General features: G+C 42.3%; 2 protein-coding genes across 2 annotated transcripts in view; both read left to right on the top strand.

Annotated features, from left to right (window-relative positions):
* Window positions 1-252, top strand: part of gkap1 (G kinase anchoring protein 1) — a 7,489-nt gene extending 7,237 nt beyond the window's left edge. The window contains exon 12 of the mRNA XM_030782056.1: window positions 1-252. This exon is cut by the window's left edge and continues 161 nt beyond it. The gene's annotated coding sequence lies outside the window, so the exon portion shown is untranslated.
* Window positions 253-1,816: 1,564 nt separating this feature from the next.
* frmd3 (FERM domain containing 3) overlaps window positions 1,817-15,000 on the top strand; it is a 38,289-nt gene continuing 25,105 nt past the window's right edge. Inside the window, exon 1 of the mRNA XM_030780303.1 lies at window positions 1,817-1,921. Coding sequence (XP_030636163.1) covers window positions 1,817-1,921 — 105 coding nt within the window. The remainder of the gene's footprint in view (window positions 1,922-15,000) is intronic.

The following is a 15,000-nucleotide window of genomic DNA, read 5'->3' as shown; positions in this document are numbered from 1 at the left end:
GCATATTCTCGTCAGTCTTCACACACTAAGACGGTTTCTCCTTTTAAGAGATGATCAACATAAACCATCCACTCTTTCCACTTTTGGCCCAATACACTCCTTTCCATGACTCGTTGCTATGTTCTTTCGTTTGATGGAGATCTCACAAGGCTAATTTAATTTGGGACTGAAATAAACGTTTGTGTTCTTTGGATTGAGAGCCCTGCCACCTAGTGGTGAGAAAACGCTACTGCAGAGGTTATGTGGGCTGAAGGTGATGACTCCAAGTAATTGCTGCTTCCTTCAAAGTCGAAAGAGTAAAAAAAAAAAAAATTACATTTTTCTTTTTAATAAAGAAACTACTTTTTCAAAGTAAGAAACGAACAGTCTCGTGTATGATTTGTTGCTTGCTAACAAAATATGCTTCATTGTTTTCATAGTAGCGCGTCACAGACACAATAGAAAGGTAATGACCTTAACTTCATGTCTGTGGAAGGCGTTTGCGCTAGTCATGTATACAGTTCTTATATTTAAATCAATGAAAAAAATGTCTCGAACTTCCAGCGCATCCATGTGCCCCAGAATGAAACAGCACGTGAGCTCAGGTTTGTGAATGATTTGTAGACATTCTGAGCGAAGAAAAAATCTGTGCTGGAGTGTGTGTTTATGACACCTGTCATGTATATAAATAACTTTTATTAATTTCATGTCTACACGTGTAATCCTCTTTAATGTGGTGGTATTACAGCAATACTGTCTTTAAGCACATGGCCATTTTGAAATGACAGTTTCTTAACCTGACGCTACAGTTGGGTAGTTCCATTAGTAAAATGTAATTTAAAATCGTAAGCTAGAAACGTCCGGTTAGAAAAAAAGTCTGTAACAAAATAATCGCATTGTCACAGTCAGGCCCAAAGAGGATAATTTAAAGTAATCAAAGTACGATAGGGAGTGACGCATCAACCTGATTTGGCATGAGTCAGCCATAGAGCCACTCATTTTAAGAAACGCCGAACAATTACATTAAACCGTTTAATGCGGCGCGCGTTGGTTGCCTTCATCCGCGGTCACGTCCATGGTGCTGATTCGCCGTCAGTGGTGGTGCTGAAAGAACAGCAGTTCTGTGAGCTTCCGCGGGAGGGTAACATTTGGGCGTTTTAAGGTGTTGCGTTTCAGAGAGGCCGTAGCCTTAAAGAAAACGAACATATAGCGTAAAACAAATAATTAGAATATGTAATCTCTAAACTACAATTGAAATGAGTGTTTTTACTATTTCGAATTCCGAAACAAATAACGTCAAATGTCCAAACATTTTTTTTCTGAATCAAGCTACTTGGCCAATTTACGGTGGCAGTCAAAAGACACTTCTATGGGATCTGTGTAGCTATAGCAACACTCACAGGCACAGTTTTTTAATGTAAGCCATCTCTCAGGATGTAATCCAGCTCTCCCAAAACCATCAGATCAGACAAAACTACTGTGTGAAGTGTAAGGGTGGGGAAATTCTAAACCAAAAGCAGTAGACCATACCGCTTTCTGTAAAATAAACACGAGCTACAACGTATTACATTTTCACGTGTAATTTCGGAAGGATTGTTAAAACCTGCAAATTTCGTGCTGCTACAGGATTGAATTACATTTCATTACGAGGGAGGGGTTGAGAGAGAGAGAGAGAGAGAGAGAGAGAGAGAGAGAGAGAGATCGCTTTTCAAGTCCTGTAATACGACAGCTTGCCTTCTTTTTTCCTCCTGGCGACAAATGCTTTAGTCATCGCGGTGGCCCGTGTTTACACCAGATCAGTTCTACTGAGCTGCTTTGATATGTAAAATCAAGGACCATGAAAATGCTTCGATTTCGCAGTCCAAGCATCCGATCCCTGAACCAAGAGATCCAATGTACCGTCCGACTCCTGGACGACTCGGAGGTTTCTTGTAGCATCCAGGTACGAGCGACCTTGCCTGTGTTCTTCCCAGTGTACGGTCTTGTGGACTGAAAGTGTGTGGTCAGGTTCACCTTAGCCGACGTCTACATAGCCTGCATGTGTATCGATGTTTGAACGGTCTTTATTGCGATTACTTTGATCTAAGTGCCGTAGTTTGAGCGAAAGGATGCACGTGGTTCTTTTTTTTGACGGTGGAAATTGAGCGTGATGCTTAGTTGCCACCAGCGATAGTATTCCTGTTTTTGTTTACTGTTTGTGGTGAAAACGCTCAACCGAACAGAACTGCTGATGATCCATCGTTTTTCTCCCCTATGTTTCCTCCTCGTGCGGTAACCTATGCATTGTGCAATACCCTAAAAATTGACGCCTTCTTCGTAGAATTATTTGAAATGGGTAGAATACAACCGCTTAGAGAGTCTCGTTTTGTCACTAAAGCAATAATATCAACGACACCTAGGTGTTACAGATTATTGTTATTATTATTATTGCTATCTACATGCCAGTGTCAGCGGTATTAGACTACGATTCAATAACCAAGGGGCAGCAGAGGTCCGTCTGCGCACAGACAGTACACAGACACATTGCCATGTGTGTAACTGGACGTAATTGTGATCGGATTTACAACTGCGGATAACACATGTTCTCTCGCCTGCTAAGTTAGCCTTCAAAGCGACCGATAATTCTTCTCTTTTCATACGAGCCCATGTGTGCTCCCTCGCTTAGCTTTTCCATCAGGACGGAAGAGTTTACAGTCAAAGGAATAGATGAAATCGTCTAGTTGTTGAAATCCAGCCATGTACACATGTCAATACATATAACGATATGTACACGTAGGCCTATCAGTCGAGATATCTGACGCCAATATTGAGAGAATATTTTTGACTTAACTTCACATGAAGATCTTAATCTCCCTGTGTCACTGTGACTAATGTTTCCTGGAGAATTAGGTTGTTCTGTCAGTTAGGAAGGGGAGGCACAGACTGCTCGTTCCATACTCGCTGTGTTTTGTCTTATGGAATATCTAGAGATCTCTGGAATTCCATGAAAAGCTTTTTATTTATTTATTTATTTTTTGTCTTTGGAAGTTACAAGTATAACAGATGTGGACAGAAGTGCTGAGACACTCTCTCTCTCTCTCTCTCTCTCTCTCTCTCTCTCTCTCTCTCTCTCTCTCTCTCTCTCTCTCTGTGTGTACACTTTTGAGTTAAAAGAGGTAATGTTTTGTTTTGTCTTATAAATATTGCAGGGAATCGTAAAACCTTAATGGATTCTTGTTCGATGATGGATTCCAGATGCATATTTTATAACCATCTGCACAGACACAGTCTTCTTCCTCCATCAAACCTCTTTCTCTGTGTTCTGAATATTTCCTTCATGTTCCGGAATACTTCCCGTTTTTTTTTTTTTTCCTGTGTATCAAGCTACAGAAATAGAATCATAAAATCATCTGAACGCAGCATGTCTGTGTTAGAGTGTTTGATGGACTTTAGAACTCTTCTAAAGGGTTGTTTTTCTTTGGAGATTTTAACCTTTGAAGGCCAGAGGGCAGAGACGAACCTTTTTTGAGTTACCTTTAAGGGAACATCTAAAATTACAAAAAAAAATTGTAGAAATATATAAACAAGAAAGTATCTCACATGAACACATTTGGACTATTCTCGGTCATGCTCTGTGTAGGCCCATTAGTTATGTCTTTAAAGCTTTCATATCAACCTCTGATAATCTTGTTCTGTTGATCCGGGGAGCTGCGATGGACTGGCGACCCGTCCAGGGTATTTCCCTGCGTTTTGCCCAATGAGTTCTGGCATAGGCTCCAGCACTCCCCGTGACCCTAAATGGGATAATCGGCTTAGAAAATGCATGAATGAATGAATGAATAATCTGGAATGATGTGCCTTTTTTTCTTTTCTTTTCTTTCCTTTTTTTTTAAAGCTGTGTTCTCAGAGAATAAACTTCACAAACTTTAGACAGTTCCCTCTATTCCATCACAATTACTACCTGAAACTCTACTCTGAAACTTGTGAGTGAGTCTGAGAACAGAGAAAGGTCGAAAATCCATCTCAAATATCGGCCTGTGGAAACGCTCTCCATCTCCATCAGGAGGCCTTCTGGTCTCTGTGGAAAAATGACTCTGAACTGTGTTGCTAGCAAAAATGTCCCTACATATAGAAAGTGCTTATTGAGGTGTAAATGAAGGGGTGTACAGGAGGCCAGTGTGCCTGAAGGGCAGTAACACACACACACACACACACACACACACACAGAGTTATGGAAACACGCAGTGCAAGTACTCTGGCACTGTGACCTTATTCATATAGAGGAGAATCACAGAATCTGTTCGTGCTCAATATGATACACTTACTATCTCGCGGGTATATTATATTTGTGAAGTCAAATCCAACAAGCCCACAAAACGGTGGAATAAAAAAGCGGATAAAAAAGTAGTTTAAGGATATTTGACAGTCAAGTTCCTCATAGCTCCTACCTCTTTAGGGAGAAATTCAGTGTATTTGGCTGTTACTGTATCTGGACTAACTCCTCTTTTTTTTTTTTTTAAATTTAAGTATGGCTTTGTGAATCTTTGCAGAAACGGGTATAGGTAAGGCATGATGTGTGTTTGTTTGTGTATTAGAACATTCTGTATTGTAAACAACTGTTCTGCAAGTTGAATATTTTACTTTGCATTCCTTAAGGACAGTTGTTCTCACAGACAGTCTTGTTTAGTCCATGTTTCATTCTTATACAAGTCGATACTTTCTTGTAAACTGTCATGTGGCAGTTACTTGTAAACTGTCATTTGGGATGTTCCTGTGACCAGATCTAATGAGCTGTGATGAACATCAAACTCCCATGCAGTTTAACCACACCCTTGTCCAGCCCAACACGCTGTCCTCATGTGTCATTCAGTGAACAAGGCCTGTGTGCTTTATGTACTTCTCTCATACTTGGTTATGGTGAAATAATCTTCTCCCCAAGAGCCATTTGAATCATCTTGTCTCCAAGGCTGACAGGGCTCTGGGAGGTGCACCACCTCCTCTTCACCTCCCTGTCATGACCGCACTCCCCTGCGGTTTCATCTGACACCACAATCCTATTGACAGATGGGCAACTTAACACAAAACTGTGAGATACACGCACATTACGTGCAGCCTAAGTATGGGCACCCCTTTGCAGTTGATAAATAGGTTTCAGCAGCTTTCAGACAAGATGGAAAATTGGTTGTGTGGGATTTTTTTTTTATGGAGGAGCTGATGTAAAACCTAGCTTTACGGAACGGCCATGAGTTATGGCTACAGCTTGCTGTCCCTGCAATGTGTCTGCCTGGCGTGTGATAAGGACGCCCTGAGGCAGGACATGTCCCGTTAAAGGCTGTACCGATGATTGAGTGGAAACAGTCGATATTTGCTCTCCAATCCAATACCATGTTTTCTGTGTAATACCGTGTGACAAGTCAAAGCCTGCATAAAGCTCCAATCTGTATCCATAGGAACCAATGTTCTAATGGACTCTTAAGACAAAGGGTATCCTGTTGTCATTCAGTGTTCTGTTATGACCTCATAATGGGGAGGGCGGGGCTAAAACTAACACAGATTGGGAGTTGTAACAAAGGTATAGAGATGCACTTTAGTTTCCAAAATTTTCCATATTCACGTCATCTATGCTTCCTGTGAAGTGTTCATTAGAACAAAAATATTTTTTTGCCTCAAGAAAATGTCATATACAACTGACCCAAGGTTAGTTTCTGCCCTGCCCTTCCCTTCTGAATGTTCCCATACGTTTACACAGACATGACAGTGGGAATACACGTTACAGGTGACACTCCCAGGGCCAGAAATGTTGACAAGTTTTGCACACATCACAATAATACACATGTGCAAGCTATTAATATTACTGATGATTGGAGAATTACGAATACCTTGACCAATCCCTGATCTTGTTATTGGGTTTTCGTGGGCCTATAACATTTGCCTGCATGAAAAGCATTGGTGACTCAGTGTTTGGTCAGAGATCACACTGAACGGAATATGGCTGAGGATTCAACGCCTGATGTGAAAGAGAAAGTGAGTGTTGGTCATTCTTAAAAGAAAGGAGTCATTCAAATTTGATGAATACAACAACTGTGAGGCAAAGCAGATTCACCACCAAGAAAAGTTGTCAATGTAAATCTGTTTTTGTTTCCATTTCTAAAAATGTCCCCAGCGTCTCTTATCCCAACAGAGACTAATAGCAGACACGGGCCTGTCACGCTGTAAATCCCAACAGTTAACAGAGCGACACAGCTAATAAAACTCTGCCTGGTTTGCTGTCTACAAATGACTGTGTCAGTAGGTGGGCAGTGGGTGTGCCCTTAGCCAGAGCTGAGGGACTTCTCAGTGTCTCTGGAAGGCAAGCATATACATAATTAAAGAGATCATCATCTTCAGAGCAGCCAGGACATCCGTCAAGTGCTACTGATGCTCAGGCTCTCAGAGAGAGAGAGAGAAAGAGAGAGAGAGGGAGAGAGAGGGAGCGAGAGAGAGAAAGAGAGAGAGAGAGAGAGAGAGAAAGAGAGAGAGAGAGAGAGATAGCCGGTTGACCATGGAATGAGAATCACCTTTGGACTGTGTGATGTCATAGAGCCCATGGGTTCCAGAATGTCTGCGCTAGATTGATGACATCACCTACCGGCCCGAAAAAGGTCAAACTCAATCATTCACGTGTGAAAAGTGTAATGTTATTACGCTTTGATTTACGGCCAAATCTCTGTGGTTTCTCTAATGCACAGACAGGCTGACCAAGACTTGGATTGGATGTGATCCTCGTAACCTTGTCCCCCTGTACAAATACAGCGCTCTCATTCAAGCATCATCTGGACAAAGAAAAAAAAAAAAAAAAAAAAAAAAAATCCTTTGGCTCCAAAGTGCCTATTTTTGTACTGGAGCAAAAAGCACCTCATCTGCAGAAATGTATACCTGTTTCTTTCTATAAATAAGTGTTTAGAGAGCTGGCGAGGCAAGGTGGTTTAGCTTGTGTGGAGACATTTCTTTCATTGGGCTAAAAATAGAGCACTTGCTATTCTTATCCTCCTCCGCTGTGCCCTTTGATGATTTTCTCCTAAGATGACTGAAGGGGGAAAACGGATCAGACTACACAGAAAAAGGAGGAGGAGGGAAGAAGAGAAAAGAGGAGAATAGAAGAGAGGAGAGGAGAGGCAAAGGGAGGAGAAAGCAGGAGAAGAGAAGAGAAGAGGAGAGAGGAGAAGGGAGGAGAAAAACAGAGCAGTGTTGTGGGTTAGTCTTAGGTGAATGTTTGTCCACAGTAGTCCTCTGTTCTGTGACTAGAGGCTACAGAGCGTGCTCAGCTTGTGTTAACGTCATGTTCTGTGGAGACATGACCTTAGCCATATAATCTTTCATATAACAAGGTCATTGCTTGCCCAGTACAGAGAGAACATTTCTCTGTGGGAAAGGGCTGATAACCGCGGTCAAATGACACAACGGACTGCTCCGTTCCCAAATGTGTGTGTGTGTGTGTGTGTGTGTGTATGTGTGTGTGTGTGTATGTGTGTGTGATGCTGTGCGGACCAGATGTTCCCTTTATGATATAAACATCTGAGACGTGTTAGTTTTATGGGAACGTTTGTCGAACCCCACAAATGAAAATGTGTGTGTGTGTGTGTGTTTTTTTTTAAGATGTTATTGTTTTTGTTACATGTTATAAAATATTTTTTAGGTTATGATAAAGGTAAAGTTTGGGGCTAGGGTCAGAGTTTGTGGTTTCTAGTGTTTATATACATATCAGTATTATATATATAAAGATTAGTGTGTGTGTGTGTGTGTGTGTGCGCACGCGTTTGTGTGCATGTGCGCGCGTATGGGTGTGTATGTGTGTGTGTGGGTGCATGTGCGCACGTGTGTGTGTGTGCATGTGCGCGCGCGTGTGTGTGTGTGTGTGCATGTGCATGTGCATGTGCGCGCGCGCGCGTGTGTGAGTGTGTGCATGTGCGCGTGTGTGTATGAGTGTGTGCATGTGCAGGTGCGCGTGTGCATGCGCGTGTGTGTGCGTGTGCGTGTATGTGTGTGTGTGTGTTTGCACGCATATGTGTGTGTCTGTATGTGTTTATAGGTGTCCTGCTCGACTTTTCTTTTGCTTGGCCGTAACTAGGAGCTGACTATTGACAGTGTGTTATTGATAACTGAAGGGACAGCAGGCGGTCAGACTGGTGGAAATCAAAGGCCCAGACACACACACACACACACACACACACACACGCACACACTGAGCCCTTCACAGTCTCCCAGTGCCACATTCCTCCACTGAGACAGGAACCTGTCCCTGCTCCCTGACCGGGATCCCGGCAGCGTCTCCACTCTCGCCGCTCACTTTTCACTCTTTTCACATAGAAAACATTTTGTTGTTTTGCTGCTTTTTCTCAAGAACACACACTTACACTACGGCAAAATAAAAAAAACGAACAGTCAAACGTCACCGTATGAAAGAGTGTTCTAATGTAAAACCAGTGCCATGCTACTGGAATTATGAATAAGTCACTATCGGGTCCTCAGGACACTGTTTACAGAACTCTAAAATGAGGTAAATAAATATATTTTCATATCTGCTGCTGCAGACCCAGGGTGTGAGTGTTCACTCAGCCTGGTTATTTGTGTGTGTGTGTGTGTGTGTGTGTTTGAGTGTGCGAGTGTGTGAGTGCGCGTATGTGCGTGTGGGTGTGTGTGTGGTTTTTGAGAGCTAGAGCCAACATCTCCATCTGTGAGTGTGGCTGAGGCTTTGAGAACGTGAATGAATAAACGTCATCAAATCGGATAACGGATATTCAGACGCCCGTTAAGCTGTTTTTTTTTTTTTTTTGAATTCTTCATTTATGCTGACTTGTAAACCCAGCATAATCAGAGATTTAATTTACAATCTGCAAGAGAACAAATAACATCAAGAAGCAAGATCTTCAAATATTTACTGCTAGATTTTTAATGCATGCTGTCTTTTTTTTCCAGCTATGGGGAGGAATACATGAGAGAATGAAAATCAATGTGTTTGCTTGAGACAGACTTGAAGTTTGTCTAGACGGGACTTGTCTTTAGAATCTTTTTTTTTTTGTAAAGCCTCAGTGAAATTTATATAAAATAACTTTGAGGTCCTGTGTTTACACCACAACAATTTTTATGTCCGTCATACTATAATTTTATTATAGTTTTTTTTATATATTTAATTTTTGTCTTCTTTCTCGACCAACCTGTTTCCAGTTCACCTGGGTGAACGTAGGCCTCATAGAGAATGCAGACTTCTTAAATCTTGACTTCCTGTTTTGCAGTCTGAGAATCGTGTTTGTAGCGTAAACAAAGCGAGCCTGATTTAACGATGGCGCGTTTGATTTTGCGCGGCGTTGAAGCTGATAGGTGAAGTAGGAGTAGCGCTTCAGGCGAGACTCATCTTTCAAGTCCCGCGTTTACGTCATTCTACCTCTCCCTCTTCACTTTTTCAGCGTCACTCGCTTCTTCACTCTGAACCCCCCCCCCCCCCACCCCCCATCATCACAACGCACCCCCAGGTGCTTAACATTGACCAGTCCTCATTATGTATCTAGGGCAAGGGCAGACTGATCCATTTAGACAGAGGAAGGGGGTACATGTGTGTGTGTGTGTGTGTGTGTGTGTGTGTGCGCGTGTGTGTGGGCGGGTATTGGAGAGAGAGATGAAGTGTTTGCCTTTCACACATGGTCAGTAGAGCGGACACTTCATTCACACCATAAACAAGGCGTGATGCAAAGCTTATTCAATGGGCCAATGCTTTTAACTGTTTCACGTCAAGGACAGTTCAAAATGTTCATAACTTCGAGTTTTTCTTTCTTTTTTTTTTTTTGACTGTTCACGCATACCTGTTTTAACAAGCATGGACAGGTTTCAATACTCCCCCCCCAGCCCCCCCCCCCCCTTTTCTCTCTCTCTCTCTCTCTCTCTCTCTCTCTCTCTGTGCTCTGCGTTTGTGCTGATAGGATTGTTGTCTCCTTGGGCTGGAAGATTAACAGTTCCCTTTCCTCCTCTCATTGCCTTTTTGCAGCCAATTAGCAAACGGCTTGTACTTGAATTTATTCCATTAGCTCTGCTCAGGGACCCTCATAATTGATATGGCATGCGTGTTAATGTCTGAGGATCCCAGCAGACGACAGGCTTCATGGTCCTAGCACCTGCTCCCCTAGGACACTGGAGTTTAGTACAATGGGTTTAGTACAATGGGGTGTAGGACACTGGGTTTAGGACACTGGGTTTAGTACAATGGAGTTTAGGACACTGGGGTTTAGTACACTGGGGTTTAGGACACTGGGGTTTAGTACAGTGGGGTTTAGGACACTGGGTTTAGGACACTGGAGTTCAGTACAATGGGGTTTAGGACACTGGAGTTCAGTACAATGGGGTTTAGGACACTGGGGTTTAGTACAGTGGGGTTTAGGACACTGGGGTTTAGTACAGTGGGGTTTAGGACACTGGGGTTTAGTACAGTGGGGTTTAGTACACTGGGGTTTAGGACATTGGGGTTTAGGACAGTGGGGTTTAGGACACTGGGGTTTAGTTGATGCAGGTTGAGGGGTGATGGGCCTTGTTCTGTTCTACTTGTTTGTTTGTTTGTTTGTTTTTTTTTGCCAAGGTCTTTAACCATAGTTTGTGCTTTCTTTGAGTCAATCCTGTGTTAAAAAAATTCTAGAGCCAACCTTAGACTACAGCCTGACTCTGAGAGAAACATCTCTGGGTCTGGACGAAAATGATCATTTGTTGAACTTCTGGATATATTCATTTTTTTAAAAGAGGGAGTGTCAGTAAATTTGATTGGTGATCTGTGTATGGATCAGTTTGTGTAAGCACTTTGTATGTAAACGCTCCCCATGGTATGAGTATAATTCACTCCTGTTCTATAAAATTTCCAATATTTCCATCTGAATAAGAGATGAGAAAAGAACAGGAATCAGACAAGTTGAAATAGAGACACTGTGAGGTTCAAATTTAATGAATCCCTGTCAGCAGCCAACGTTTCAGTCTCTCGCTCTCCTTTCTCTCTCTCTCTCTCTCTCTCTCTCTCCCCCCCCTCTCTTTCAATGCCCAGTTTAACTTGTTCCAACACACATATGTGTAATTTAATCAAATGTTCATATTTTGCTATTCCAAACAGTGCATCAAACGCCAAAAACTGATAATATTATATTTTTTTGCAAACATAGGTGTACTAATCAATACAGACATTGTTGAATGTCTTTTTTTATCAGACCAACTCAATGACCTCAGATACCTCAAAATATACTTTCCCACTGAATGGGCAAACACCATCTAGCCAAACCTATAAAACACTTCTGTCTACCATAATGAAAGATAATAACAGTGGAATTAATGGCATGATAAGATACAAACAACTGTCTGCCATCTTTATACCAGCTTGAGTTTGTAATTTGTTAAATAACAACTGAAGGTAGCAATAGCAAGGTCACAGAGATAATTACTATCAGAACTCAATCAGCTTGCTCAGTCAAGCAGACCTTTCCCTCACCTCAGCAGTGCCGAGGCAACGAAGAGGGAGGGGCATCAGTTATGACATCACAATAGGGCAGAGATTCTCAGAAGCTGAAAGCACCAATTAGAGCACACATGTACACACTTTATGCATTCACTGTGTCAAGTCTAGGCAAATAGCCTCAATCAAAGAGAAATCAATTGTGCTCCTTCAAACGCTGAATAAATGTATGGAAGAGCTTTGGATGTGGGGGAAACAGAGCGGTGAACATTGCCAAGCACAAACGATGAGGCTGACGTTTAAATGCACTGTGTCTGTCTTGACATATACTATGTTCAAGCTACTGCATACAAGCAGATATGATGATGTACAGGCTCAATTATTGATTTAGGAAGACTGAGGATCAGACACTCAGTACATGCTTTGTACTTGTTTTCAAATAACGTGTGAGAACAAAACTGTTGCTGCTTAAAGAGTTATGCGACAATAACGATGATAATGATGGACTCATCTTCATTTTATGATTTGATTAGAGGAAACAAAAAACGACTAAAACAACAGCAGCTGCAACCATCAGCAAACTCACAACACACACACACACACACTCTCCCTCTCTGTCTCACACACATACACTCTCTCTCTCTCTCTGTCTCTCTCTCTCTCTCACACACACACACACACTCTCCCTCTCCCGCTCTGTCTCTCTCTCTCTCTCTCTCTCTCACACACACACACACACACACCCTCTCTCTCTCTGTCTCTGTCTCTCTCTCTCTCTCTCTCTCTCTCTCACACACACACACACACATACACACTCTCTGTCTCTGTCTCTCTCTCTCTCTCACACACACACACACACACACACACACACACGTACACACACAAAAAAGACATATTTTGAAGAAGTTAAGCAATAATCATCTGTTATTGCTACAGTTTTGGATGTTTTCTGCTTTAACTAAATGAAAGTCCAGCATTATCTGATGAGAGGGTTGCTTTCAGCGCAAATTGTTGCTAATTGTCAGTGATGGGTTTGCCGCATTTGCTCTCTGTCTGCGTGTTTAGTACCCCTGGGGAAGGACTTTTTTTTCTTTTCTATTTTTTTTTTTTAAAGGATGTTCTTGGCTGTAGTGCAGGTTCACAGACAGGACTGGGTAAGTCAGATCAATAGTGGAGAATGAATGTAGGCCGGAATAGCTCTCCATAACAACACACACTCATAACAGACAGACAGCCTCACAGCACTATCAACACTGTGGCTGTTTGTCTGTGAATAAGCACTTCCTCCTCACAGAGCCTTCAGCAACCCACTGCTTCTGCACAGTGTGTGTGTGTGTGTGTGTGTGTGTGTGTGTGTGTGTGTGTTTATGCCAACGGCTCTGTACGACTACGACTGGTTGATTTAATCTGTGTTTCTACTGAGTTGGGATGTACACTGATAAACAACAAGAACAAACAAACAAACAAACAAAAAAATAAAAACACTGTAACAATATGATGGGTGATTTTGACTGTCCTCCTTGAAATGATAATTCAGACAGACTGCGGGGAATAACAACAACAACAACAAAAACAATAATAATAGGTAAAAGCTTGGTGGCTGTACTTTCAATGTAACATGTTGTCCAGGACTTGGGAAGGAATGGCAGCTTAGTGTGTTATGACTGTATGTGTGTGAGGATACAGTGATGATGTTGGCTGAGTGTGTTATGACTGTATGTGTGTGAGGATACAGTGATGATGTTGGCTGAGTGTGTTATGACTGTATGTGTGTGAGGATACAGTGCTGATGTTGGCTGAGTGTGTTATGACTGTATGTGTGTGAGGATACAGTGATGATGTTGGTTGAGTGTGTTATGACTGTATGTGTGTGGGGGTACAGTGATGATGTTGGCTGAGTGTGTTATGACTGTATGTGTGTGAGGATACAGTGATGTTGGCTGAGTGTGTTATGACTGTATGTGTGTGGGGATACAGTACTGATGTTGGTTGAATGTGTTATGACTGTATGTGTGTGGGGGTACAGTGATGATGTTGGTTGAGTGTGTTATGACTGTATGTGTGTGAGGATACAGTGATGATGTTGGTTGAGTGTGTTATGACTGTATGTGTGTGAGGATACAGTACTGATGTTGGTTGAGTGTGTTATGACTGTATGTGTGTGAGGATACAGTGATGATGTTGGTTGAGTGTGTTATGACTGTATGTGTGTGAGGATACAGTACTGATGTTGGTTGAGTGTGTTATGACTGTATACGTGTGGGGGTACAGTGATGATGTTGGTTGAGTGTGTTATGACTGTATGTGTGTGAGGATACAGTGATGATGTTGGTTGAGTGTGTTATGACTGTATGTGTGTGAGGATACAGTACTGATGTTGGTTGAGTGTGTTATGACTGTATACGTGTGGGGGTACAGTGATGATGTTGGCTGAGTGTGTTATGACTGTATGTGTGTGAGGATACAGTGATGATGTTGGTTGAGTGTGTTATGACTGTATGTGTGTGAGGATACAGTACTGATGTTGGTTGAGTGTGTTATGACTGTATACGTGTGGGGGTACAGTGATGATGTTGGCTGAGTGTGTTATGACTGTATGTGTGTGAGGATACAGTGATGATGTTGGCTGAGTGTGTTATGACTGTATGTGTGTGAGGATACAGTGATGATGTTGGTTGAGTGTGTTATGACTGTATGTGTGTGGGGATACAGTGCCGATGTTGGTTGAATGTGTTATGACTGTATGTGTGTGAGGATACAGTGATGATGTTGGCTGAGTGTGTTATGACTGTATGTGTGTGAGGATACAGTGATGATGTTGGCTGAGTGTGTTATGACTGTATGTGTGTGAGGATACAGTGATGATGTTGGTTGAGTGTGTTATGACTGTATGTGTGTGGGGGTACAGTACTGATGTTGGTTGAGTGTGTTATGACTGTATGTGTGTGAGGATACAGTGATTGGTTGAGTGTGTTATGACTGTATGTGTGTGGGGGTACAGTGATGATGTTGGTTGAGTGTGTTATGACTGTATGTGTGTGAGGATACAGTGATGATGTTGGTTGAGTGTGTTATGACTGTATGTGTGTGAGGATACAGTGCCGATGTTGGTTGAGTGTGTTATGACTGTATGTGTGTGGGGGTACAGTGCCGATGTTGGTTGAGTGTGTTATGACTGTATGTGTGTGAGGATACAGTGCTGATGTTGGCTGAGTGTGTTATGACTGTATACGTGTGGGGGTACAGTGATGATGTTGGCTGAGTGTGTTATGACTGTATGTGTGTGGGGGTACAGTGCCGATGTTGGTTGAGTGTGTTATGACTGTATGTGTGTGAGGATACAGTGCTGATGTTGGCTGAGTGTGTTATGACTGTATACGTGTGGGGGTACAGTGCCGATGTTGGTTGAGTGTGTTATGACTGTATGTGTGTGGGGGTACAGTGCCGATGTTGGTTGAGTGTGTTATGACTGTATGTGTGTGAGGATACAGTGCTGATGTTGGCTGAGTGTGTTATGACTGTATGTGTGTGGGGGTACAGTGATGATGTTGGTTGAGTGTGTTATGACTGTATGTGTGTGAGGA

The sequence above is a fragment of the Chanos chanos genome, chromosome 1 (assembly GCF_902362185.1).
Source record: "Chanos chanos chromosome 1, fChaCha1.1, whole genome shotgun sequence".
Taxonomy (NCBI): Eukaryota; Metazoa; Chordata; class Actinopteri; order Gonorynchiformes; family Chanidae; genus Chanos; species Chanos chanos.
This window is presented reverse-complemented; position numbering and strand designations above follow the sequence as displayed.